Genomic DNA, 25,125 nt, shown 5'->3' on the forward strand with positions numbered 1-25,125 from the left:
CTGCAGTGGAAATGAAAACCAGATGAGAAGCACCCTCCTTTACCTCCAGTTGCCACGTGCATCTTGCCTGGGGGCAGGTGCTGCCTGGGGGCAGGCGTAGCTGCTTGGCCCTGTTCAGCAGCGGGGAGGCTCTGCAGCAGATCAGATCTGCCTTCCCTAGCTGCTGCCAGTCACTGCTGCCTGTGGGGGAAATACTAAGCCGATTTCACGGTGGTGGGAGTGTACGGGGTCAAAAGAGCATTGAGAAGCTGCATGGCAACATCCCATGGGACTTGAAAGGGCACTTTCCCATGCATGTGTACTGCAAGCCCTGCAGTTAAACCACGATGCTAATACAGCAGGCATGCCAGACTTGGCTATAGCCCTGCCATGTCCTCTTTCTTGCTGCTTTCTAGGCTCTTGCTTCTGTTTCGGCTTCTATAAATAACTACTGTGCTGTAAAAATCTTTCCAACGTCTGGAGCCTAACTGCTTCCCCACCTAGTTCAGGCCCTCCTGGAAGCAAAGCAATGGGAGTCCGGGAGAGCGGTTTGCCCTGCAAGCAAGCCTGTGTGCCCAGCATGCAAAGAGAGCCAACTGTCCTCAGCCACCAGTCACAGCTGGCCCTGCCAGCTGTGCTGATGTCACTGGTGTCCCCGTGAGCAAGATGATGCATATTTGCAAGACCTGCAAGAACAGAAGGAGAGGGACAGCTTTATCACTGTTTTGAGCTTTATTTAGAACAAACATATTGGAGAAATGGCACATTTCTGATCACAATGTTGACCGTGTTAGCCATGGATCTTAAGAGGAATCATACTTTTCCTGAATAAAACACAGTTGTTGCTGTAATTTTTGGTCTCTGCCAGGAGGTGCTGGGACGTGGCTTTGCTGTTGGATAGTTGTTTCGCAGCTGTGCAAAGAGAACAGAGCTTGCAGAAGCACCCTGCCATAAAAATTACAGAGTTTCTGATAGGGGCCCTCTGGAGGGGTGTCCTGTTGCTTTGCTTGGCCATGAACCATTCGTGGATTATATGACAGAAAGGGGAGGGGGATAAAGAGGCTGTTTTTAAAGGTCAAAGAAGTGGAGGCCTTTGAGAAATTTTATGGCATGTCTGTTATCAGTGGCTCTCTCTGGACAAACGTTGCCTGACTGTACAGTTGCCTCTTTGGGGATATGTTGATTTTGTTAACTGCAGGGTAACTTCACTTCCAAGACAAGGCAGATGCAAATAGAGTCTAACACATCCAGTACGCCCATAAGACCTCACATAGCAAATCCCAGTTTGATTCAAACAGATTTTCTAGGATAACAAGTGTTTTTAAAATCCCTTGTTGAAGAAGCCATTGCAGTCCTCTGGAGGTGGTTCCAGTAAGAAATAACCTTTCCTGTTAAAAATGCCTCCTTGTTCCTAGGTTCAACTTGTCTAGCGCCACTTTCTCTGCAACTCTTCTTGTTATCTCTTTGCCAGCTGGTTGTTGCAGGTCTGTTCCCATTGCAGGCGCTACCCACCTCACTGCATCCTTGTAGCCTCTCTACTGCCATAGCAAGATGAAGCAGTCTGGAGTCAAAACCTGGTCCCTGGAGCAACCAGCAGAAATGCCTCTTCCCAGAGAACAGTCCCTGCTCCCAGTTGCTATTGACTCTCCCTGGCTGGCCAGCCCACAATAGGTTTGTGGATCTTAAGTCTTTGTAGTGTTTCAGAATTTTACTGGAAAGTTGCATAGATGTGTCACATCACATGTAATTTCTTAGATCAGCATTTCTGTTTATATTATCTAAATCTGTGGTTTTTTTCAAATGTGGTAGCAATTAAATTAGTTTGACAAAATCTGATGTCCATAACCCCAAGCTGATTTGTATTAATTATATTCTTCTCCTTTAATTCTTAAAGTTAATCGAACCCCCTAACAGCTGTTACATCATTTTCCTAGGAACCAGTGTCAACTGACAAACCCACAATGACCGGGACAATCTTCTTTACCCATTGAAATACTGGTGTTCCCATTAATATTTGCAGTTTCTCCACAAATTCCATGGTCCTGCAAGACTTACTGGAAATGAACAGCAGTAATCCAAGACCTTTGTTGTTCAGGTCTCCTAAAACTATTTAATATTAATTCTCTAGACCTTCCAATCCACAGCATCTAAGTTTTGTGTTTACTTTTTAACAGCCACCAGCAGTTCTGTGGACTGAAAAGGGTTTTGTTATTTCCTATGACTGTACTGCTTGTTTTTTTCAGTCCACAGAACTGAAATATTTATTCTGCATCTACCTTTTGTATTTACTTTTTACATTAACCACTCACTGTTACTATTTCCATGCAGTAAGGGACTCCTACTATGGGCAGGAATCTCTGGTTTGCCTCCTTTTAAAGCACTTCTTCTATAGATGTCCCTTTAGTTTTACTGGTCATACACATCTCCTTTTGGTCTTTGCTTCCTTTCTCAATTTTCCATAATTCCTACATTTCTATTTATACTAGCTTTATTTGTTACATTTTTATACCGTGCATTTCATTTCACCTTCAATCCAGGTTGGTTCTTTTTAACTAAAACAACTGTTTTGAGTGCAGCCTGTTAAACACCTCGGAGAATGCTTAAATAATCACCGATACTATCTTTCTGCATCCTTTATTCTTCTGGCTGAGCTGAACAGTGATCGATTTCCTTTTGGAAAAACGCTCCAGATGCACTTATTAGGGGCCTCAGCTTCGTCCTGTTTGCTGGTAAGCAACGTTAACGTGCTGTGCTCGCTTGCTGCATCTAAGCACTGCTGGGGTTTTAATTCTGTGGTTAATTCCTCTTCACAGGGAAAATGAGGTCGAAGACCGGATTCGCCCACCTTGAGGGCACCCTTTTGTTAATCGAGAGATCCCCAAATTCAAAACGCTTCTAGGGAGGGGAGAGGGGAGCAGGTAAAGGGGGAGGCTCTGGGGAGGGGGCCAGGACCCCTCCTGCCAGGCAGCCCAGCCCGCCGCGGGGATGCCACCGCGCTCCCGGGCAGAAGTTGCTGCCCCCGCTCTGCCTGCCCGCCCTGCTTCGCCTGCCCTGCCTGCCCTCCTCCGGGGGTCGCGGGACCCCTCCTGCCAGGCGACGCGGACCCCACGGGGATGCCAGCGCGCCCCCGGGCACAGGCTGCTGCCTGCCCTGCCTGCCCTGCCTGCCCTCCCCCGGGGGCCGCGGCCGCTGCCGCTCACCTGGCTCGCCCCTCCCAGCCGCCAGCCCCGAGCGGGGCGGGGGCGGGGGCCGGGGCAGGAGCGGGGCCGCCCGGCCGGGAGCGGGGCCCACCCACACCCGCCCGAGACACCCGGCGGAAGGGGAGCGCCCGCGGGACACCCGCACCGCACGGCGCCGCGCCGGGGCAGCTGCGCTCGCTGCCGGCATGGGGAACATCACCTGTGTCCCCGAGGCGCCGGCGAGGCTCCGGGGCTCGTTCAGAAGGAAGCCCTCGCTGAAGAAAGAGTGAGTACCCTCGCTTCTGCCTGGGGCCGCCGCCGGCGTGCTGCCCCCCCCCCGCCGCCGCTACCCCCCGCGCAGCCCCGGCCGGGCGGCTGCCCCCGCGCCGCGGGCCGCCAGCCACGCACGGGCTCAGCGGAACGGGGCTTTTGCGGGGTTTCGCAGGGTGCTGGGCAGCGCCAAACGCCACCAGCTCGCCACAAGGGCCCGGGAGGGAATTCTAGGGCTCTGCCGGCAGCCTAGCTCAGCGGCGCTGCCCCCAGGAGAAACGCGATTTATTTAATTTCGTTTTGCAAATTAAAACTCCCCTCTATGCAACAGGCAGGGCAAGGTGCAGAATGCCTGACGCTCCTTGTATTCACTTGGGAGTTTATTCACGATGCCAGAGTTGCAGTGCTGTGAAAAACCCACATTCACATGCTTCTTACTTTAGAAAGCCCCAAACCCTGCCACCCTGCCCGTACGATTTGACCTGCGTTTGCAGCCCTGAATGGAGACAGAACAGAAAATGTCCGTGAAATCCTCTGGGGATTTTGGAGCTGGGCTGGCCAGGGCAGCGTTCGGGTACCACAGTGGTGGATGGCTGTTCCAAAATAGAGCCCACCAGCGAGCGCAGCACACACTTCCCTGCGCACTGCCTTTCCCACTGCCCACGCTCCCATTCACGCAGTCACAACACTGCTGCTGGTGCCGAAGCACAGGTGAAGCAGAGCCCTTCCCCATCCTGAGTGCTCCGGGCTGGAAGGGAGCTCTGCCAGAACCAGGGTGATTCCTCATGAACCTGCCTGCCCCATCTACAACGGGCTCAGCATATGGGCTGGGCTTTGAGACAAATCCCATGAACTCTGCTAGGCTTTCTAATCAAGAAAGGGTCTCCTGTACTGCTGTAAATTGGGAGCAAACCTGTAGGAGTCTGTGGAGGTACTGTGGGGTAAAAGAGAGGGGATCAGCTGGGGAATTTTGACCCTGGAGGGCTGAAATCAGGTAGCTGTAGTGGAGCAACCAAGCCCCAGAGCACCTCCTGTCCCCACTGACCCCCGGCTTCCCACACTCACAGCTCTCCTTACAGATAAGCCTAGTTTCTGCTCAACTAAACACTGCAATCTGGTTGAAAGAGAGCGCAACTGCTGAGAAGTCCCAACAAAGCAGTCCCAGTGCTTCTTAAATGGCATCGGTAACTGCTTGTTAGTGGTGTGCATGCAAGGAGAAGCGGGGGGCCTTGCTGGGAGTGGAAGGAAAGAGAAATGAAAACCACAAAGATAGAAACAAAACCTTTTTGTGAGTGTATGTTGGTGTATGTATATGTATGCATCTCCAGTCTAGGGGCTTTGGAATAGTTGTCAGGACTGGATTCGGTCTTTGCATTTTGCAATGGAACATCTGGTCCTTCTGCCGATTTGGAGACACAGATGAGCCTAGCTGATCGTTTTGTTATGCAAGGACATGTAAAAAAGCAAAGAAACACCAAGTGCAGCACAAACCCCATTACAATTCTCCCAGGCTGTTCATCAGCCTTTTGCTGGGCTGGGAATGGTTGGAAAGCCTGTGACAAATTGCTTGCTTCGCTTTCTGGCTTCCTTATTTCTGAGCAGAAATCACTATGCATCAGCCTAGATCTGTGTTTGCATGTGTGCTTTGGTTTTTTTCTCCCCTCTGTAGGCAAAATGGCAAGAAAAAAATGCCCAGCTTTTTTGGTTTAGAAGGAGGACGGGAGAGAGAGATGACCACAGACAAAATCCTGCAGTATATCCCAGGAAAGGCAAGTACAAACACATCCAAACCCCTTCCCCACTGCTCCCAGAGATTATTCCCATCAACCTCAAGGACAGCGCTGTGCATAAGAGGGATGATGGGTCTGGATCTGGATCTGGGGGCAGCAACAGGTCTGTCTCAAAGAGATGGAGGTCATCTCTGCAGCCCAGGAAGGGGTGAGCCCTGTGCCCTTCACAGCAGCAGAGCTGGCTGCTTCAGTGTCCCCATGCAGGTGTTGGGGGGACCTGCCATCAGCCACAATGTGTGACAGGGTGGGAGGCTTGCGCTGAGAGCGAAGTCGGCAGCACGGTGGGAATATCACACACCCCTTTGCTCTTGGTTCTTTTGTTTCTGGGTAGCCTGTGAAGGAAGGGAAAATTAGAGTGAGCATTCAAAAGTAGGATGATTCATTCCCACGCTGGAATGAGACGGAGCCGGCAGCGTATTAGCAATAAGCCCTGGGAAGGTAATCAGGAAGTGCAGGTCCATCCCAGGCACGTACCAGCCTTGTGGCCATATGGCCTGTTTCCCAGCACTGCTCAGGGAAAGGAGAGATGAAACGATGAACTCCGCTATGTTTGCTCGGTCCCTTTGGGTGGGCCAAGGCTGTGGAGCAGGCTTTGGGACCTGTTGGTCTGTACTGTGTGTGCATCTCCCCCACTGCATGGCAGATAGGCTGTGTGGATGTGGAGGAAGGGGAAACTGAGGCAGGGACTCACAGCTTGACAGAGGTCAGCAGCAGGACATTATCTCTTGGGTTTCAAGCTCCTGACTAGGTGTGCTTGGTGTACTGGAGGACCCAGTTCTGAGCAGCCCTGCTCACGTAATTTGGGTTGCTGCAGAGATTCAAACGTCTGCTCCCCACAAGCAGGCTGGCCCTTTCCTCGTGTGAGCCTGAGAAGGGAGCAGGACTGGGACCCTACTGCTGGCTTGTGAGGGGGCCATGGGTGAGTGCCATCCTCTTTCTTGGGGAACATGTCCTGAACTGTACAGGTGGGAAGCGCAGCAGAGCGGGGACTGTTTCACAGTCCTGCCTGTTATTTGTGAATGAGAGTAGCGGGCATGGTTCCCTGTGGGACTCAGCTGGCATCCAGAAGGTTGGGCAGCACCAGGTCCCAGTCAGATCCTGGACTCTAGCAGGGGGAGCTGTCATGTTAGTGGATCCTGGAAAATGAATCCTGCAAGCTGACAGAGCGAAGGTCACCAAGATTATTTGATTATTTGTTCAGGAGCGCAAGAGAGTGTGGGATCCCTTCAGGGAAGGGTGGAGCACTTGTTTAGATGTTACCCTCACCTGGGGCAGATGGGATCCAAACTCTCTGCTCAGCCACAAGCTTCTTGTGTGGCCCGGAGAAAGCCTTGGCTTAGTCCCTTTCCCACTCCTGTCTTTTCAAGAGAAACACTTCTGAGAGGGCCAGGTTAGAGAGCAGCTGCCAGCACAGGACTCTTCTGATGGAGTTTCAGAGGAGATGGTGTCACCAAATCTCTGGCTGTGGCAGGCAGTTTGGGACTGGGGCAAGTGACATTGCTGGAAACCAGGCCCCCTCTGGACCCTGCCATGGGCAGCCGGCACACAAAGCCAGCACCTTTTCTCCCACCACCCTTCTGCCCTGTTTCCCACACTTGCCAGTTGTGCCTTTCTGGGAAGCCTAAGCAAAAGTGAGGGGGAAGGATGTGCTGGAGAGTGGTGCTTCTCATTTGCTGCTTTTATCATTAAACAGCAGCTTTTGGAGCCCCAGGGCACCAGCCTTGCAAGGCTGAGCTCTTCCTGCTGCCAGGGTTAGTGATTCAGCTGGGAGTCACTGGGGTCTGCAGGGGCTGGGGCAAGGTTAATTATTAACTTGCTCTACCTGTAGGATGAGGCATCCAAGACAGAAGGAGAGAGGGAAAGAAAGTCTCAGGGCACTTGCACTGCCAGAGAACCACTGCTTTGCCAAACCCTGAGAGAAACCAGGTTTCCAATGATCTGTGCTGCCTCAAACCCAGCACAAGATAGCTGAGCTAACAGAAACAGTGCTAATCAGCATGGGGCTGGGGCAGGAGAGTGCTTGCCACCAGCCCAGCCCAGCCAGGGGAGCAAACAGCTGGCTGGGGAGGATTTCAGAGGGATGGTAAATGCTAGTTCACTTTAATTTTGGCTGCACGCAGAGGCATCCCCGCAGTTTCAGGGAGTGCATGGGCCAGGGAGGTAAGTGATGCTTGCGGAGGAGGCTGTGACAGCTCTGCTCCCCAGCCCTCACAGGACATCATGGGGTTCCCAGTCCCGCTTTTTGAGGGATGGCCAGGTGCAGGCTGTGCTGGTGGCTATAAACCTGTCTTAGGGAGGGCAGGGATGCACTTGTGGATCTAAGCCCAGAGACAGCTGAGATTCAGCAGGAGCTGTTTTCTCCAGAGCCTGGGTTTAGGCAAGTCCTCCACATCCTGGGAAATTACTGTTGTACCTAAGCAGGTGATCAGGAGTTTATGGGAAGCACCGTCAATCTTACAAAGCGTTTTTGTTCTTAGTGAGAAAGCCTGAGCCAGCGCAAGGCAGCCTGCTTCTCCAGGTGGGGGACAAAGAAACCATAGAACCTGCAGATGGACAAAACAGATGAGCTCGTGCCCTGTCCCCCGGGCTCCTTCTGTGGCCAGGGCAGGATGGTGTCTGATGCCACCTCCATGCCATCCAGTGTAAGTGGCCTCACAGAGGAAACCCCAGAACTGGAGGTGGCAGCTGTGGCCACTTTGCCTGCCCATGCCACCCGCCAGCCCACTCGGCCATGCCACTGCTGCATGCTGCCTGGGAACCAGGCTGCCACCCTGGCTCACGGGCAGGCCAAGTCACAGCCCGGCCCCGAGCTTCAGCTCCTCAGCAGGAAAAATGGGGATTGTGGTTGTGCCTATCCTGGACAGTGTTGGAGAAAAGCGGCGGGTAGAAGGTGGGCGTCACTGCTGCCCCTGCTGCAGCACAAACAGGCTGCGCTTGCTTTTGCCAAGGGCTTGTGCTAGCTGCTGGATTTAATGATGTCCAGCTCCCTGCTGCTGGATTTAATGATGTCCAGCTCCCTGCTGCTGCTCCTCAGTGTGGGCAGGAACCTGTGGAAAGTGGCGAGGGCAGTTCCCCTCGCACATAGGCAAAGTTGTATTTATTTGGCCTTTAACAGTGGCACTCCAGTGAAGGACGTAAAATTGCTAGAAAAAGACCCAAGGGAGACCTGCTTGGTAAAAATACCCAAACAAAACAACAGAAAATGACCTGAACAGCCCCATTTCCTCCTGCGAAACCATAATACTTGATCATGAGTGATAAAGACTGCTGGGGCTTGAGAGACTGGTGTGGCATGGGCGGGCAGGGCAGCTGAAAGGGCAGCAAGGAGATTTCAGTGATGTGATTCCATCCTGTCCATGGTCTTGGAGATGCCCCCATGCTTAGCCACTAAATGCAACTGTCTTCTCAGTCTTGCTGCAAACCCTTGCAAGCTGGGGATGCTAGATGCTTGTTTGGGAGAGGGAGGTATCCCATTCACCACATGGACGTACCACATGGACAGTGGCAGTGGAAGCTCTCCCTTTCCCTCTTGACCACAGGAGGATCCCAGTGGAAGCTGACAGGTTGGCTGAGCTCTTTGCCAAAGCTACTGCTGGATTCCCAGCTCCCAGGTTGCTTTTGCTTCCTGGGGCCTTACTCCTGGGAAACTTGGCTGCCCTATTCCAGGCAGCAGCATTGCTTAGGCAGCTGGTAGCTGGTGTTGCCTCTTACCACTGTGACTGTAATTTCATTACTTTATCCTCTCCCCCCTCCCTGTTGCTGGTTGCTGCCCTTATCCAAGCAGTGTTTTGTTATTGCTGCCACAGCTGTCAGGTGATCAGTTGCTCTTTGTTCTGACAGCAGCTTGTAGCACAGATGTAATCTTTTCCTATGCTTAATTGCCTCTCAGTGAGACGATTAATTGGCAGCCAGCAGGCTCCCACCTCTAGGGAGGACCTGGGTATGTGTTCATGGGTACTGCATGGAGCCGGCTGGAAAAGCTGGAAGAAGACTTTGAGCAGAGAAGGGGTTAACTTGTGTCCTAAAGAGAGTTAGAATAACAGAATAGTTTGGTTTGGAAGGGACCTTAAAGACCATCTAGTCCAAGCCCCCTGCCATGGGCAGGGACAACTTCCCCCAGCCCTGGTGGCTCCCAGCCCCGTCCAGCCTGGCCTTGAGCCCTGCCAGGGATGGGGCACCCACAGCTGCTCTGGGCAGCCTCTGCCAGCACCTTGCCACCCTCACAGGGAAGAATTCCTTCCTAATATGTAATCTAAATTAGATATTACTATCTTATTTAATAATTACCTAATTTCAGGGGGACCCTGGCAGGAACCCCAAGCTTTGCAGGTGGAAGGGTCCTAACGGTACGAGGCTCCTGTTACCAGTTCAGCAGCTCTGCTCTGGCCTGAGTGCTGCCCATGTCCCTGGCACGGTTATGAGAGGGGTTAATCTCATGCCAGAGGGGTGAGTCACAGAGGGCCCAGCAGGACAGATCTGGGTAGCTCTGCTGGCTCTTCATTTATCACGGGGCTTAGGCAGCTGTCTCCTTGGCATGGTGTGCAAGGAGCGGGCGCACGCCAGCCAGACAGGTCGGGTAGCGGGGAAGCACTAGCTGCTGGAAGCCCCTGGCTGTCACTTGATCCCTGCTGAGCCCCGGCAGCCCTCTCCCTGCTCATTCCTGGAAATGCTGTTTGAACAGAAGCGTATGAGACACAGGGAGCCACATGCCACCTCTATACCCGGCCTCCCAGCTCCGGCACAGCCATGCCTTCGCTGGCAGTATCCCCAGGAAACACAGCCGCCAGTGCTCGGGGTGGGGTCCGCCAAGGTGGGCTCACAGCTGACAGAGCAGCAGGGCAAACCTTGCATCTCCCACCGACCTTTCTCTTTTCCTTGGGAAGGAATACCCAGAGTCTGCGACATGTCTAACAAAGCTGGCATTTAAGACTCGGATTTGCAAGTGGAGTGTAGATGTGGGGGGAATCAGTGGTGTCTGTGGTCTCACTGGGATACAGCCTGTCCCTTCTCCCCAAGGAAATCGACCAACCCCCAGAGATAAAAATGTTTTTCTCTGGGGAACTGCAGGGAGAGCTGCTCACGCCTGGGACTGGTACAGTATCTGGCATCTCCGGGCTGTGAGCAGCAGAGTGCTGCAGGGGTGTGCGTTTGTGCCATTCTGCAGAAGGAAGAATTTCCATATAACCAGAATGCAGGAAATAAGGGAACCCCCTAGTCCTGAGTGCTGTCTCCCTCATGTCAGCCCTTGCTCTCTGGCAGTGCTTGCTGACTTCCCTTAGCTTTTTGCACTGACAAAGAGCAGCTTCAGGACTCGGCACCATGCTTTTATGGCTGTGGGACTCTGCTTCAAAATTGTCTGGGCACCTGAAACAACAGAGTCCACCTGGAGAAATGGAGGAATCTGAGCAGATGGGAGAGCTGAGGAATCCAGGTGGAACTAGTGCAAAGAAAACCTTTCCACTAACCCCAGCAGAAGGCAAGCTGTGTTTGCTTAGCCCTGATCAGTCCTTGTTCCAGTTAATCTGGTGCAGATGGCAGGAAGTTGTCCATGGAGCTGGGACACCCTACATGTAGGATGTGCTTCAGCACACACACACCCTTTCCCACATCTTCCCAGCAGTAACTGAACCCTCACTCCATGCTGGCATGGAGACCCAACAACAAACATCTTGGCCTGGGTGCCTGCCTTTCTGAGCAAGCCCTTCAGGGAAGATGTTCTGGGAAAGTCTCTTCCAGACATCAGGCCCCCACCTCTCACCAGCTTTGATTTGTTTTTCCTGAATCCTTGGTACAGAATATTCAGAACCAGGAAAACCAGAAAGAAAACTTGGACCAGAGGTTCCCCAGCCTGTTCAAGAAGGGACGAAGGAAAACGGTTGTCAGGAATATGGGCAAAATGATCTATTACTCCAAGGTCAAGTTTAAGTTCCAGCACTGCCAGGTAAGCTGTGGCACCTGTCTGTGGGCATTTCTCTTCCCAGGCACAGAATGATCCTGTAGGACTGGGAAGTAAAAAGTGTAGTTCTAGGAAATGTTACTCATGGAGACTTCTTTGGGCTGCTGCGTGGCCCAGGGACTTCTGTTGCCACGTGATGCATGGGTACCGGGAGCACCCACTGGCTCCCATCCCACTGGGGACCTGGGCCGTGCTTCTGTGCTCAGCTACTGCGGCGGCAGCAGATCCACCAGCAGAGATGCGGTGATGGCCTTTGGATAAGCGACTGCTGGCTTTTCTGAGCACAGATCAGTCTGAGATGCAGAGGGGAGCTTGGAGGAGGAAGGCATCCAGAGATAAACCCAAAATGTGTCTTTTCTGCAGGAGGTGAATGACTGCTTCTTGGAGCTGTTCCAGTCTTACCTGTACTTCCAGTCTGTGGGCTCCAGCGGACTCACCTACCAGGTAGGGCATCTCCCAGTCACGCTGGGGCAAGCACTGGGGAGTCGGGCGGTATGGCCAAGCTGGGGTCACTGGGCAGACAGGATGGGACAGAGCAGGAGGCTCGCTCAACTGCTGGGGCTTCCACTGGCCTCCTCTAAGTGATCTCAGCCAGTCCATTGCTGTGGATGCTGAGCTCCTGGGGAAAGAGAGGGTTTCCTCCTAAGGGCTGTACCCAAACAAGCTCAGTTTCACCTGGGTCCCTGGCCTTCTCTGTGGGCAGAGATAAAGGGCCCACAGAGGTGGAATAGGGGCTTGTGCAGGTCTGGCAGGCAGGACCAGGGATGGGAGGCATTTAGGCTACCTGGACTTACCTTTGTGTAGAGTGCCAAGCACAGGAGCTGGGCCTTGGCAAGGGTCAAAGCTCCTATTGCTCCAGTTCCCACTGGCCTTGGTGCCAGTGGCGGATTTGGCCTTGGTTTCTGAACCAAGGGGGAGTTCTTCATCTGCAGGGCAGAGAAAGAGGCATGTGGGAGAGGGTGGAAAGAAAAAACTGAGGGCAAGCTTGAGGAGCTATCCTGGCAAACTGTTTGTCAGTCTTTTAACCTGACGATGCTGGTGAATTACTAACAATAGGCTGTTTTGCACATGCAGCCAAAGAATCACAAACACATAAACAAAAATCCCTGAAATTGCTCTCCCTCCACATGAGTGAGTAACTAAAACTGACCATGGCTGTTTTGTAGATGTTCATAAAATCCGTTCCTTTTAGAAATGATTTATTGTCTTCTAGGTGAGTTGAGGCTAATGCAATATACCAATACAATCTCTCGAGCCATCCAGCAAGCCAGCCTTCAACTGAAAAGACACGTCAGAATGCAAACAATATTACAAAATCTCCCATCTACTTTATAAACACCTCCTTAGTTTATTAATTCTAGATGAATTAAAAAGGAGTTAATGTGCCAGTACTGGCCCCTAGACATTACAGCCATTAGGATCTTTTACAGTTGTTTAGAAAGCCCAAGCCAGGGAGCACAAACTTGTCATCTGTTCCTGAGCCTCATTATAGTGAGACTCTGAAGAACTGGAGTTTAGAAACAGGACAGCTTAATTTTGCTTTATGGTCATTTCCATCTTTTGGCTTTCTTGTGTTAAACCAGCATTGTTTTGCTGAGGTTTCTCTTAAAACTGAAAGACTTGGAATACAAAGAAAGTGTTCCTGCCAGCATGGCAGAGGATTGCTGCAGTACTAGCCCCACGGAGCCCAGGGAGCTGCTGAACCTGCTTCCTTTGGGCCGTATGCTGGATCAAAGTCCCAAATGCTTCCCCTCAGAATAACACTTTGCAGTCTAACAGTGTGAGCCACAGCAGCCTGCCGGTGCCAAGGCTGGACTTCCAGTCTCCTATGGCAAGGAGGCATTAATTACAGAGCCTGCTTGTGGGCTGCCCCCAAAATAATGGTGTGTTCTTATGCAGGGACTGCTGCCTTTAAAAGAGCTGAATGTGTGTGAAATTGAGAATGGGAAGAGCACTGGGCAGGAGGATCATGCTTTCCGCATTGCAGGTTGGTGCCTTTTTGTTTGCTTTGAACAGAGAACAGAGAGTATATGAACCATGACTGTCTCTGCTCTTTGTCCTGCTCTGAGCTAGTCCCAGAGAAGAACCACATAGTGGAAAGAGGTTGCAGAGAGCTGAAGCTCTTCCTGCCAGCATTTGCAACTTTCCCTCCAAGGCTTCCCTGCTTCTAAATGTGTGGAAGTGATGCCCAGGGCTGCAGGCAGGGAAGGTGCTGGGTAGGGAGCGCAGAGGAAGGATGGTCCTGTGCTCCAGCTGGTTAGTACTAAGGACACATGGTGACAGTTCCCACCTCTGCCCAGTCATTTGCTCTTTGTGCACCGCATCTGAATGAAGGAATGGAATAAAACTCCTTCTCCCACCTCTCATTGCCATATAAGCCCCGAGGCCAGGGAGTGACTGAGCAGGCAGGCGTACAGCTGTCCCTGCTGATGTGTGGCACTGCTCAGGCACACAGGGTGGGCAACAGTGCCCAGAGGTGAGTTGCCTCTACCAGTAATGCCAGGCTGGTGCCATCAGGACCCAACTCTTCCCTCACCAGCCCTCCTGCTTCCACAAGCTTTTTAAACTTTTCTCTGAGTGATCTTGCTTTATAAAAGTCTTAACTGGGATAACAACCTGTCCAGAGCGTGGCTGGAGCTTCTTTGGGCTTAGTCATTGCTGACTTACAGCAGTTGCAAGCCCCTAGGAGCAGTAGTTAAAGCATGAAGTACATGGAAACAAGTAAAAAACCCAGTAATGGTACAGAGCCAAGAAAGCTTGTATGTGTTCTAGGCCCACTATGTACTCTGGTGTCCTCTGTTTAAAGTTATACAATGGCCACTCCATCAAAAAAAAAATCACATAAATGATAAAAAGGAGCCAGTACAAATGATCCATTAATTTTAAAGACTGTTGAGTTGTGGTCTTGTTACACGGTGCTAGGCAGGGCTCTCCAACCCTTTTTGGGAGTCTGTAAAATGAAGGAAAACCACTCCCAGGCGTAACCTGCCAGGGGCATCTGCACTGGGGTGGGTGGACTTGTTCTGCTTGTATTAAAACATGCAGGAGTGCAGATGGGTGGAAAATTGCTGCAAGCTTTGTTGGGTTTGTGTCCTGCTTAGGGATGGAACAAACCAAAGCCCTTCTGACAGAGAGTGCTGTATATATCAGGAAGCAGTGACACAAAAAACCCAGGGAGGTAGTGATATTTAGGATTTCCAGGAGATCAGTAGAGCAGTTTTATTTTTCTGCCTGAGGGTGAGAAATCAAGGCACGGAGGGGATAAGAGCTTTGTCCATGGCCCCACACAGTGTCAGGGTGGAAGTCTTTTGTCTCATGACTCTGAGCCACAAAAGACACGTATCCATTCTCTTGCAAAATCCCATGGCATCAGTAGTTCCCCATGAACTGAGCTTTCTAGGGTAGTTCAGTACATCAGACGATGCTTGGCACGATCACTGAGAGTGTGGAGGTGGTGCATGAGAATGAAGCCTGGCGGCATCCAGAGCTGTCCCTTGGTGTGCTGGCATGGTGGAGAGGATGGCGGCTGGCTGTCACCTTGGCTTTGTGGTCCATCTCTTGCACAGTTTCCGATGCTGATGAAGTTCTGGAGCACCTTGAGTTACCTTTGCCTCACCCGCAAATGTTGCAGCTCTGTAGTGTCTCCAGACAGAAAGATCTGGGTGGGAATAAACTGCTGCTGCTCCGGGAAAGGGCTTTCTTGCTTCCAGTGCTCCTCTGGAAGCATTTGCAAGAAAAGAGGAAGGACAGGGCAGAAGAAAAGAGCATGAGGGCTGGCACAGGTTGCTCAGCATGGCTGTGTCATGACTGTGCCACAAACGTGCCCTTGGGGCTGAGGGAAATGGCAGCAACTGAATAAACAGAACAGCAGCCTTCCAGGCTCTGCTTTGCAGCCTCCCCAGCAGCTCCTCGAACAAGCGTCAGGCACATCCCAAGCTTCAGGCTTAGGCAGGAGTTTCTTTTCTCATTTTCTCTTCCTTTGGGGCCCTGTTTGTATGTGGCTGCGCAAACAGCCCTCAGGATACATCTGAGAGGCTGGCCTTAGAGGAGGTGGCAGAGCAAGCAGTGCAGTGTTAAGGGTCATGCCCTACCAGCCAAATTCCTGATGTTTGTATAAAGGCCTGGATGCCCAGAGGAGCAGTCAGAGCTGCCACAATATCTAGATAACGCTCGCACCTTTATACCCTCCTAGTAACTCTACAAAGTAGGGAATCACTTCTCTCCATTGGAAAGACAGGGACACCAAAGCAAGAGGAGACAAGAGAACTCCAGAGCCACAATGGTACGTAGGCACTTGGATGCCCAGTAATGCTGGACACCTAATTACTGTCATGGGTGTGAACAGAGCGACTTATGGGAAGTCGCTCAGGGAGTGTCTACCTCAGTTTCCCCACCTCTGCTCTGTCCATATTAGTGCATTTCCTGCCAGAGGTATTTCAAAGTCTTAATTAGGTGATGTTCATAAATAATGCAGGGATTATGGGATGAAAGACTCCATAGAAGGGCAAAGTATCGTGCTTATCCAGTGCGCTTGCTTATCTGAATACTTCAGAGTCCCGCAAAGCCAGATCTTACTGAGCATGCACCAAGTATGGTTTAATATGAGATCACTAGTAAATTATTAATTATAATATGCATTCTGCAGCCAGCCAGAAATTATTATTAACGTCACTAGATTATGTCTTAGTGAGTAGCAGAGAGGCTGTGAGACTTTTTTGCTTGTGCTGCTAAGTGAATGATAGCTAGAAACATTAAATCAACAAGATACAGGGCTCTTCCTCCCTAAAAGAGTATGTCTGAGAGCAGCTTCAGCTTGTCTGGCACAGATTGTATTTGGCAAAGCAATAAATAAACAGTGTCAGAAAGCTACCAGTGTTCTACATATTGAGTGCCAAAGTGAAACTAAGAAATAGCAGGAAACTTTTGCACTGAGTTAGGCTGTCTGCAGCAGCACATTGTGATAATCTCTGCCCGCGGAGATGCTTTTCACAAACTGGGGGGGGACTTTTACAGCTGAAATCTGTCTTTTGATTTCAAGCTTGACTTCTGTACTGTCTTTGATTTTTGTTCTGGGGCTGGTTTTGGACTGAAAAGTGACTGGTGGTCAGAGCTAGATGTGGCTGCATGAGGAGGTGGCAAGAAGGTGGTGGAGCAGTCCCTGCCGGGGAGCTCCCCAGCAGCCCGATATGAGGCAACCAGCTCCAGGCAGCAGCAGGAGGGACCTGGAGCATGATGTCAACAGAGCAGTGCACTCGCAGGCAGCCTGTGGTGTGATATGCCAAGCATAACAGCCAGCTGATTACTTATTGATGCTGCAATCAGTGCCCTTATCTGCTCCGCTCATCTGGTGTCTCGCATACCTAGGTCCTCTGCTGAATCCCCTTATCGTGTTTTGCCCTACTGAGTCAGAGCTGAAGCAGTGGCTTTATCACCTGGAGAAACAGATCCAACTAAACGGAGGAAGCCTTGGCTTGCCCTGCCTCTCTCAGGTTAGTATCTTGGGATGGTGCACGGCCATTTCCCATGGTGTGGGCTCAGAGCTGAAGGACTGGGGAAGCTGGGCCAGCTGGGTGGATGCTGCACTGCTCCTGCCGTGTTCAGTGGGAGGGATGATCTCTGCAGCCAGCCTCTCTCAGCTGTTTTTGCCACATTTCTAGGCACTCATCTAACACCTTCCTCATCCAGAACCCTGAGTGCCCCGTGGGGCTCTGGGCACCTCCTCCAGGCTGGAGAGCTTAAGCAGAGGCCTGGGGATGGAAAGGGAGAAGGGCTCTGGGTCCACTTCCAAACGCTCCTTGCTGTGCTTGCTGCTCTTTCAAAATGTCAGAAGGAGGTGTGGGATTAACTCCTGGCCTAAACCCCTTTTTCCAGGCCAGCTGCTTGAGTGCTTCACCACATCAGTCAGGGAGCTGCCCCTCTGGCGTGGTGCACAGGGGTTTCGGTGCCACTCACACCACTGCCAGCAGCTGCCGGGGCTGTGCATGGTCTGTATTTCAGCCCTTCTGACATGTGGCAATCGACGCCCCTCTGCCAGCAGCACGTACCAGCCTGGCAAGGGCCTCCGTGTGGCCCCGGCTCCTTGCTACCTGAGGCACTTGCCAGTTTGTCAGTGCCTAGAGCTGGCCCCAGGCAACACACCTCAGAGCTCTTGCTTCCTTTAGTTATTCTACCACCCCTAAGATAACCATGGGTAGACAGGCTAATTACCCACACTTGACAGACATGTTATTGCTTGGGAACTCCCCTGTCCGTGGAGGAACCGTGTGTTTGTGCTCAGATGGCCTTAGGGTCTTAGGTCTGTGCAGCCAGCACCGGAGTGAGTGTGAGATTTGAGTCTGAATGGCAACCCCAAAGGTGCTCGGTGCTGCTGAGACCTGGCAGCAGCCTACTGCATTTCTGTCGCATTTCTGCTGCATTTCTGCTGTGTGTGCATGCACACACAGCTTCTAATTTTGGAGCTTGCCGTTTATGTAGTCTTTTGCAAGGGAATTGCAAGAGGGGCTGGCAGGGTGTGTGTGCTGAAAGTAGACCTGCGACCCAGAGATGCCACTGCCACAGCCTTCTAAAGGGTCAGAGATTTGAGTCTGGTTCAGGGAAATTCTCACACAGCTGGTTGCTTGTGCAATTACCCAGAGATTACGAAACATTTGGAGGAGAAGACTGGGGCCTAGAAAACAGGACCAGATTCAAGAGACCTGTCTTCTCTTCCAGTCTCTGGAGGGTTTCACTTCCCTCCCTGTCTCCACCTCCCAACTTGTAACAGAGGTATCCCCTTTGAAAGGCAATGTACCGGTGATGCCAGGTACCAAGTATGGTTATTCAGTCCCAGCTGGAAAACTAGCTCCTGCACAGACTTATTTATTCTTTCCTGTTTCTGCCACACTTGAAAAGTGTCCTGAGATGGGCTGTGCACTAGCCAGACTCTTAGGGGAGGACATGTCTACCCTGCTTCTCAGTTCTGCTCCTGTCCCTAGAATGACTGGAAGCAGAGCTCTATGGGGAAGGAGGAGTTGCGGTGGTCTGTGCAGAACATGCCTGTCCAGGAGTGGAGAGGGACCCAGCGGGAATCCCTAGGCGACGTCCTCTGTGTTTCCAGAGTCAAGCTTCAGCATCTGCCTTTCCAGGTAGGACACATCTCGGGGGAGCAAGCTCCTGTCAGCATGGCTCAGAAAAGGCAATGGATGGAGTGACTAGTGCAGACTCCTGCCTACCTGCTGCCGCTAATCCAATGGGTCCCTGGAGGGTCATTTTACCCACATCCCAGTAAATGGAAAGATGTTTGTTACTGCCTCTGTGGCCCAGCAGTGGTGCTTGGGGACAGTGCGTGCATAAGCATTTGCAGGACAGGGCTGGCAGCTGGAGCTGGCAGGAATCTCCCATAGAGTCCTGTTGCAGGGAAGCCAGTCGGCTGTTTCCAGAGCCCTTGCCTCAGGCTGCTGTCAGAGAGACAAAATAAAGGGCTCTCCAGATCTGAGCCCTGTCTGGCTGTTCATAGGAAGCCCTCTTCCTCTTTACTTTCCAAGGAGCAGCATGACCGGCTGTTGGTGCTTTACCCATCCACACTGGTGATAGTATCTGAAGAGCGCAACAGCCTCTGTTTTAAGGTAAGTTCATTTTGGAGCACCTTCTTGTTCTCTCTCACCCATCCACAGTGGCTATTGCAGCACTTCTTTGGCTTGTTGCTCCCCTCCACCTGGGTTCCCTTGTGCTCCTTGTTTTGACAAGGGCTTTCCCTCCACACTGCTCCCTTGCCAGCTGGCAGGTGAGCAGGCAGAGGGATGTTGCAAGCTATCTTCCCATGAGAAACACCTTGCCCTCCTACAAAAGCCTGGGGGAAAAGGAGCTGACTGCCAAGGAATCTGAGTCTCTGGGAGGAGGGAGGCTGGCATATTCTGTGTGGTTATGCTGGCAGAGAGCCTGGCTCGCTTGCTTGAGACAGGAGCTGGAACAGCCCCAGAGAGTGCCCCTGTGGAGCGGGGGCTTTGCTTCCCAGACCCTGCACTGTGGGACCACTTGGAACCAGGTAGCATCCTGGCAGCACATCTGATGCTCGTGAGGAGGGGCAAAGGCAGCTGGCTGGCGGACAGAGGGGAGAGGCCGCTGCTGGTGCGCTGCGTTTGCTGCTCTTTCTCTCTGTGGAACAAGGGCTCTGAGCAATGTCTGGGCATGCCAACGGAAGGGCCAACAAGGACGTGGAGGCCTGACTGCCCTAGGGGATGTGAGACAAGCTTCTCTAGTCCACTGGTGTGCCTTTGCTTGTAGGAGCAAAGCTGGGAGCCTCCGCACAGATGGGCAGTGGCACTGTGGGCCCTGGGAGCTGCATTCGCATTGCCTGCAGTCTGAGTGGCCCTTAAGCTTGATGGCCAACACCTATCTTAACCATCATTGCGATGGTTGTTAAATAGCCCTGTGCTTTCTGGCCCTGTTTTCCCATGCTAGAACAAATGTGCCAAAAAGAGCGCTGAACTGTCTGTGAACCTGCATGTGCAGCAGCACCGGCACATGGTGGAGCAGAGCTGAGCTGCTCCTCCAGAGCAGCAGCATCCTTCCTACTCACTGAGAGAGGAGCCAGCGGCAAGGAAACCCTGCAGAGATTGAGGGCTTGTGAAATTCAGTGTGAACTCAATGGGGTCCTTCCTCACATGAATTCTCCATGTCCACATCAGGCCCCGAGCCATGCAGGATGCTTTTAATTCAGGGACTGCCCCTGGGAAGACCTGCACAGAGCATCTCCCTGGCCAGTGGAGATGGCTGTGCATCCATCAGGAAGGGGTGTGAGGAGGGATATAAGCCGATCTCCTGTCCTCCATCCTCAGTGCAACAGTGGAGGGTGTTTCCCAGCAGCGGTGGCTTGTGTGACACACCTCAGACAGGGCTTGTTTTCAGGAACATGTTGGTTGCAGCTCCTGGGAATGCGGAACCACGTAAGGGAGCCTTGGGCTGGGCTCTCAGATTAACTCATCTCTTTTGAAACCTTAAACCAGATTTGTCTGCCCTGTCCATGTTCCCTTCCCACGGTGCACGAGTGTTGGTCCCCAGGCGTCTTGCTCAGTGGGGCAGCTGCAGGGTTCTGCACAGCCGAGTGCAGGCAGGAGGTGATTCACCAGCCTGTGACACTGCAGCGGGAACCTGATTTTCCACAGGCATGTCAGGGCACAGGAGCCTTCTCCCGGGGCTTCTGCACATTAACTTCCCTTCCCTGCAAGCAGATGCGGAGCCCTGCGATTTGTGTGTGAAGGAGTAGCCCGGCCCTTTTGTTCTTGAGTTTCATACAAACCACAGGAGCTGCCACTGCCAAGTTTGCGTGTGGGACAGGGAAGGGGTAAGGCAGGAGCTGCGCCTGCCAGGACAGGACTCACCCTAAGCAGCAGGCTCTGGCTCACCGCTGGTGGGAAAAGGCCCTGGGCGAGGGGTAAATCAGCAATGGGGAACTGCTGGCATTCACGTCGTGCCTGGGGAAGGCTGGAGGGGCTCTCTGCAGCCGACGTGCATGTTATTTGCAGGATGCTGCTGTGCTTCCCTAGGTGGGACTCTTGCCACGGGGTGTTTCAGCCCCCTTCCACAGACAGGGGCTGTTGCTTTAGGGAGGATGGAGCCCTGGGTGCCTGGGGAAAGCCCTGTGCAGTTGTCCTTGGTGGCAGGAGGGCTTGCTCAGATGTGCCGGAGAGTTGAGGAGCAGCAGGAGCAGGCAGCACTGACCCCCTCCACACACAGCCTTGCAGCGCCTGCGGCAGCTGAAGCATCAAAGTCCATTTCTTCCAGTGACAGGGCAAAACAAGTCATGGTGCATTGCATGAGCTTTCCCTCCCAAGGTCAGCCTCCCTGTACTGCTCATCCCATAAATCCCTTTTGGTGCAAGAGAAATACCACAGAAGCCTGCCTGTGCCCACAGGCTATGGCAGAGAGGCAGCTGGCCAGCAAAACCATGAACGCCTGGTTGAGCTCCACGTTTCCCTTGTGGCAACACTGTCATGTCAGCCACATTCCCTGGGGCCTATGCAGCTGGGACAGCTTTGCAGTGAGGACATGATGAGGAGTTTCTGCTAGACACCTTATTTTGCAGCCTGTAAACTTAGGCAAATGAATCCTGACTGAATGCACCTTTTGAGAGGACCTTTGGTTAAATGACAGGGCTTTGCTCCTGCTTTCTCTGCTTCCTCTGCTGCTGGGCATGGAGGAGAGTGGTGTGAGGTGGGAACTTCGTTTCCTGAGCGCTCCCCAGACCCTGTGTTTGCCATCCCAGCCAGGAGTTGCTCCCAGGGCCATTGCCACCAGCTCTGTGCCCACAGGGTCAGGGTGACAGCCAGGTGCAGTGAACAGGGGCTTAAGGAACAAAGAAGCTATGTGTTGCTTGGTTTCCACTGGCTCAGAGAATGAGAGGGATGAGAAGTGAAGCAATGAACTTATCTGTGAGATGGTTCCAGTGCAAAATCCTGCTCTCCCAGGACTGTTCTTGTTTCATTTCTGTAAGGAAAATTCAGCTTGGGGAGCCCTCGAGAAAGAGGAGGCCTAGATCCTAATTCAGTGTTGATGAACCGTTGGTCCTTCTGCCAGGTTGCCCATCACACCGAATTGAACTGTCAGCGATGACATGTAAAGGACATCTGGCAGCAGGCAGCAGAGGTCTGGAACAGGCAGTCCTGTTCCTGCCTGTCCCACAGAGCTCACGGGAGAGCTGTGCCTGGCACAGACCAGTGCCTGTGGCAGATGTGGGGACGGGCAAGGGATACCAGGTGATGGCAGAGAAGGCAGTGGTGGATGTGCATGCAAAGGTACTGTTGCACTGAGGGGCAACAGCACGGGGTATCTTCTAACTCCAGTTTTTCCAGGGACAGGCTGCTTTAGCATCTGCCTGCTAATAGGAACACACATGCAGTGCCTGCCAGGGGCAAACCCCACTCTGATCACCGGAGGCACATTGACAACTGTGCTGTACAGCACGAGAGCTCACGTTTCACCAGCTGGCATTTAGAGGGCTCAACCCTGTCTTTGTAGGGCTTTGAAGGGTATGCATTGTGGGGATTCCTGTTTGCAAGGCTGGAAGTCCCAGCCCAGCAACGAAAACCTCATTCAAGACCATGTTTGCAAAATGTTCTGGAGAAATCAGCCGTTAAACTATGGGAAACTGTTGAAAACAGAACGAGAAGGGAAGGAGTGTTTTTTTGAAGCTCATGTCTCAGGAGGGACCTCTGTTAGAAGAAAGCTTACAGAAATGGCTTGTGCAGTTACAGCGCCTTTCAGAGGCTTCATTCCTGCAGTAAGGCTGGTGGTGGGAGAGTGACACGTGCACGGGGAGGGACAAGGCTGACTCAGTCTGCTGGAGACGGAGTTCTCCAACATGCCTCTGTCCCACGCCTATGAGAGTATTGATGTACGCAAGTCCTCACCCAGATCAACACCAGTTTGGGTGCCTCTTGTCTCCTGCAGACCTGACCTAGGTGATTTAGGCTCTGAGATTGCCCAGGGATGTGGTGGAATCACCATCCCTGGAAGTGTTTAAAAACCACATAGATGCAGTTCTTAGGGACAGGGTTTAGCGGTGGGCTGGGCGGTGCTGGGTTAACGGCTGGACTTGATGATCTTAAAGGTCTGTTCCAACCTAAATGCTTCTATGCTTCTACGATTCCTTCTTCCTCCCCCTCCCCACAGAGGACCCCAAGGGGATTGTCGGCAGGGCTGAGCTGCACCTTCTCCCCGCGCCACATGAAGAGCAGCCAGGCTCCTGCCAGCCTTGCCTCACCCTCAGCGCCAGCCCTGCACTGCTCCCAGCTAAGCTGGTGAAACTTTGCAGCAGGCTCCTAGAGCCTCTTGGCTTACCTGACGGGCAAGCCCCTGTGGAAGCGGAGCTTCACTGGCCAGGTGCCCGCAGAGGCTCCAACCCTCAAGCAGGCACGGGTAGCCACGTTGTCCCCCCCCTGCTCCACCTGTCTGCTGTACGGCACGGACTGTGAGCTGTGCTCCGCTATGCAGTCCTAAGCCTGCTTCTCTCTCCGACAGGGTGAGCTGCCACTCAACGCCATCCAAGTGCTTTTTGAAGAGAACAAGAAAACCTCCTTTTTAATAGAAGGTGTGTGTCCAGCATGCTGAGGGGTGTGCTGGCAGCAGCCACGGAGGTCTCTGGGGCTGGGCTGTTTTTGTTCAGCTGCTGTGGCCATCTTCCTGGCTGTGCTCACTCGTGTTGGCACCCAAACTCTGTGAACTGAAGTGCTTGGAAATCTCATCCTGTCTGTGCGCTGGCTGTGCTGCAGGACCCGGCTTTGCTGGCTGGGAGAGGCTGTGAGCCAGCAGCAGCGCTTGCACTGCAGGAGCGCTTGTCACACAGGGCTGCACAGGTTCCCCGTCGTTTAGGTCTGGGCTGTGATTGCCCCTGTCTGATATTCAGCCGGGTGCACATGGGCAGCACTGAAGACGGAGCATTCCGGTTGTCCCTGCACCGGCGTGGGGGTCTCCACATCCTGGGGGAATGTGGGGAGGGAAGGAGCAAGGGGATTCCCATGGGATTTTGAGGGAAGCAACATGACTGTCAATCAAACCCGGTAACAGCAGTGAGTGATGTTTTTACAGGCCGACTGATCAATTCGATCCGGGTGATCTGCCGCAGCTATGATGATTACCAGGAGTGGCTCTACTGCCTCAAAACAGCCCAGTTTCGAAATGCTGACTCCTCCCTCTCTGGATCAGAGAGTTTCTCAGGATCAAAGCTGCCACACCCCAGCCAGGTAACAGATGTGGGTTAACAGGGTAAAACAGGTTAGCAGGTAAACAGCGTTTGGCTGGTAATCAATAGGTGTCTCCCAGGACTCCCATCTTTCCTATCTCTGGCCACGTGTGGGTACTCTTGTGACACAGCAGACTTTGCTTCAAGTCCCCTGCTTGAGGGCTGTCACGAGGTTGCTGATCCTTGCAAATTATTTTGAAGCCCTATATTACATTATATAGGCATATATTAAATTAATTCAGAAGCAGACCCCTGGCCATAGACTGTGTTGTGCAGTGAGGCATTGGCACAAGAACGTTAACAGGGTCTTGCAAGGAAGGGGAGACCCACCCTGCCAGCACTGCAGCCGGGATGGGGTCAGGGTGCCTGAGCACCCTTCTCCCTGCTGCAAGCCCTCCTCGTTTCACCCCAGCAAGCCAGACTCAGCTGCCTTCTCAGCCCCAGAAGGCAGCACACCCCACTGCACCAGGCACGGCAGCTGCTTACCATGCAGGCACAGCCCAGCCCCGGGTCTGGCCCCAGCGTGTGGGCACAGAGGGCTGGGCTGGCGATGCTCAGGCACGAGATGGGGCTGAGGAGGGACGTGCCTGTGGCCACGCAGAGAGCTCTTCCTACATGCTGTTCTTTTCTTCTGTCTAGTTTGCCAGCAGCGGGAGGGGGTCGCTCACTTCTGATGGCCGTACAAACTCCTGGGCGTCCGGAGGGAGAGTGGCCACCTTAACACACCTCTCCCAGAACAGCGGCTCTCTTCCTGATGGACAGTCCTTCATGCTAATGCCTGAGAGCAGAGTGCTTGAAGACCCCCTCTCCCATGGCTATTCCCAGCCTCTCAATGTAAGTGAACCCTGCTAAAAGCCTGGGACGCATGTGGCAACAGATGCTGCCTTTGACCAGAGCGGTCTATCTAGGTGTCCGGATGGGCTGAGCTTGCGTGGTCAGTGTTTGCTACGTGGCATAGCAAATCCGTGCCTGGAACCTGTATTTGTTCTGGCTCAGCTTTGTCATTGCTGATAAGGGAAGAGTCTGCTGAAGGGTCCGATCCCCATACTCCACTCTGCGTAGGGACTGTTGGTGCAGATTGCAAACGGGCAAATGGGACTATTCAAAGGTTAGAAAATCCCAAAGTAAAGGCCCGTGGGTGGGTGGAGGTGATGGGCTAGGCAGGCCTTTGCTCTGACCCTGTGCAGCATTTGTATATCCCAGGGTGTGTGCGTGCGCAGGACCATGCTGATG

At 52.8% G+C, this 25,125-nt stretch overlaps 1 protein-coding gene across 2 annotated transcripts in view; it reads left to right on the top strand.

Moving 5' to 3' along the window:
* The first annotated feature begins 1,546 nt into the window (after window positions 1–1,546).
* Window positions 1,547–25,125, top strand: part of PLEKHN1 (pleckstrin homology domain containing N1) — a 28,420-nt gene continuing 4,841 nt past the window's right edge. The window contains exons 1-12 of one of the 2 annotated variants that reach the window (XM_056333047.1): window positions 1,547–2,708; window positions 2,793–3,444; window positions 5,098–5,197; window positions 11,013–11,159; window positions 11,538–11,618; window positions 13,074–13,161; window positions 16,539–16,663; window positions 18,149–18,298; window positions 18,698–18,778; window positions 23,172–23,241; window positions 23,739–23,893; window positions 24,532–24,726. In XM_056333047.1, coding sequence (XP_056189022.1) covers window positions 3,365–3,444; window positions 5,098–5,197; window positions 11,013–11,159; window positions 11,538–11,618; window positions 13,074–13,161; window positions 16,539–16,663; window positions 18,149–18,298; window positions 18,698–18,778; window positions 23,172–23,241; window positions 23,739–23,893; window positions 24,532–24,726 — 1,272 coding nt within the window. In that variant the 5' untranslated portion in view covers window positions 1,547–2,708; window positions 2,793–3,364. Of the gene's footprint in view, window positions 3,445–5,097; window positions 5,198–11,012; window positions 11,160–11,537; window positions 11,619–13,073; window positions 13,162–16,538; window positions 16,664–18,148; window positions 18,299–18,697; window positions 18,779–23,171; window positions 23,242–23,738; window positions 23,894–24,531; window positions 24,727–25,125 lie in introns of both variants that reach the window. The other variant, XM_056333048.1, reaches the window with a different exon arrangement.

This window comes from Falco biarmicus, chromosome 3 (assembly GCF_023638135.1).
Source record: "Falco biarmicus isolate bFalBia1 chromosome 3, bFalBia1.pri, whole genome shotgun sequence".
NCBI classification, from domain to species: Eukaryota; Metazoa; Chordata; class Aves; order Falconiformes; family Falconidae; genus Falco; species Falco biarmicus.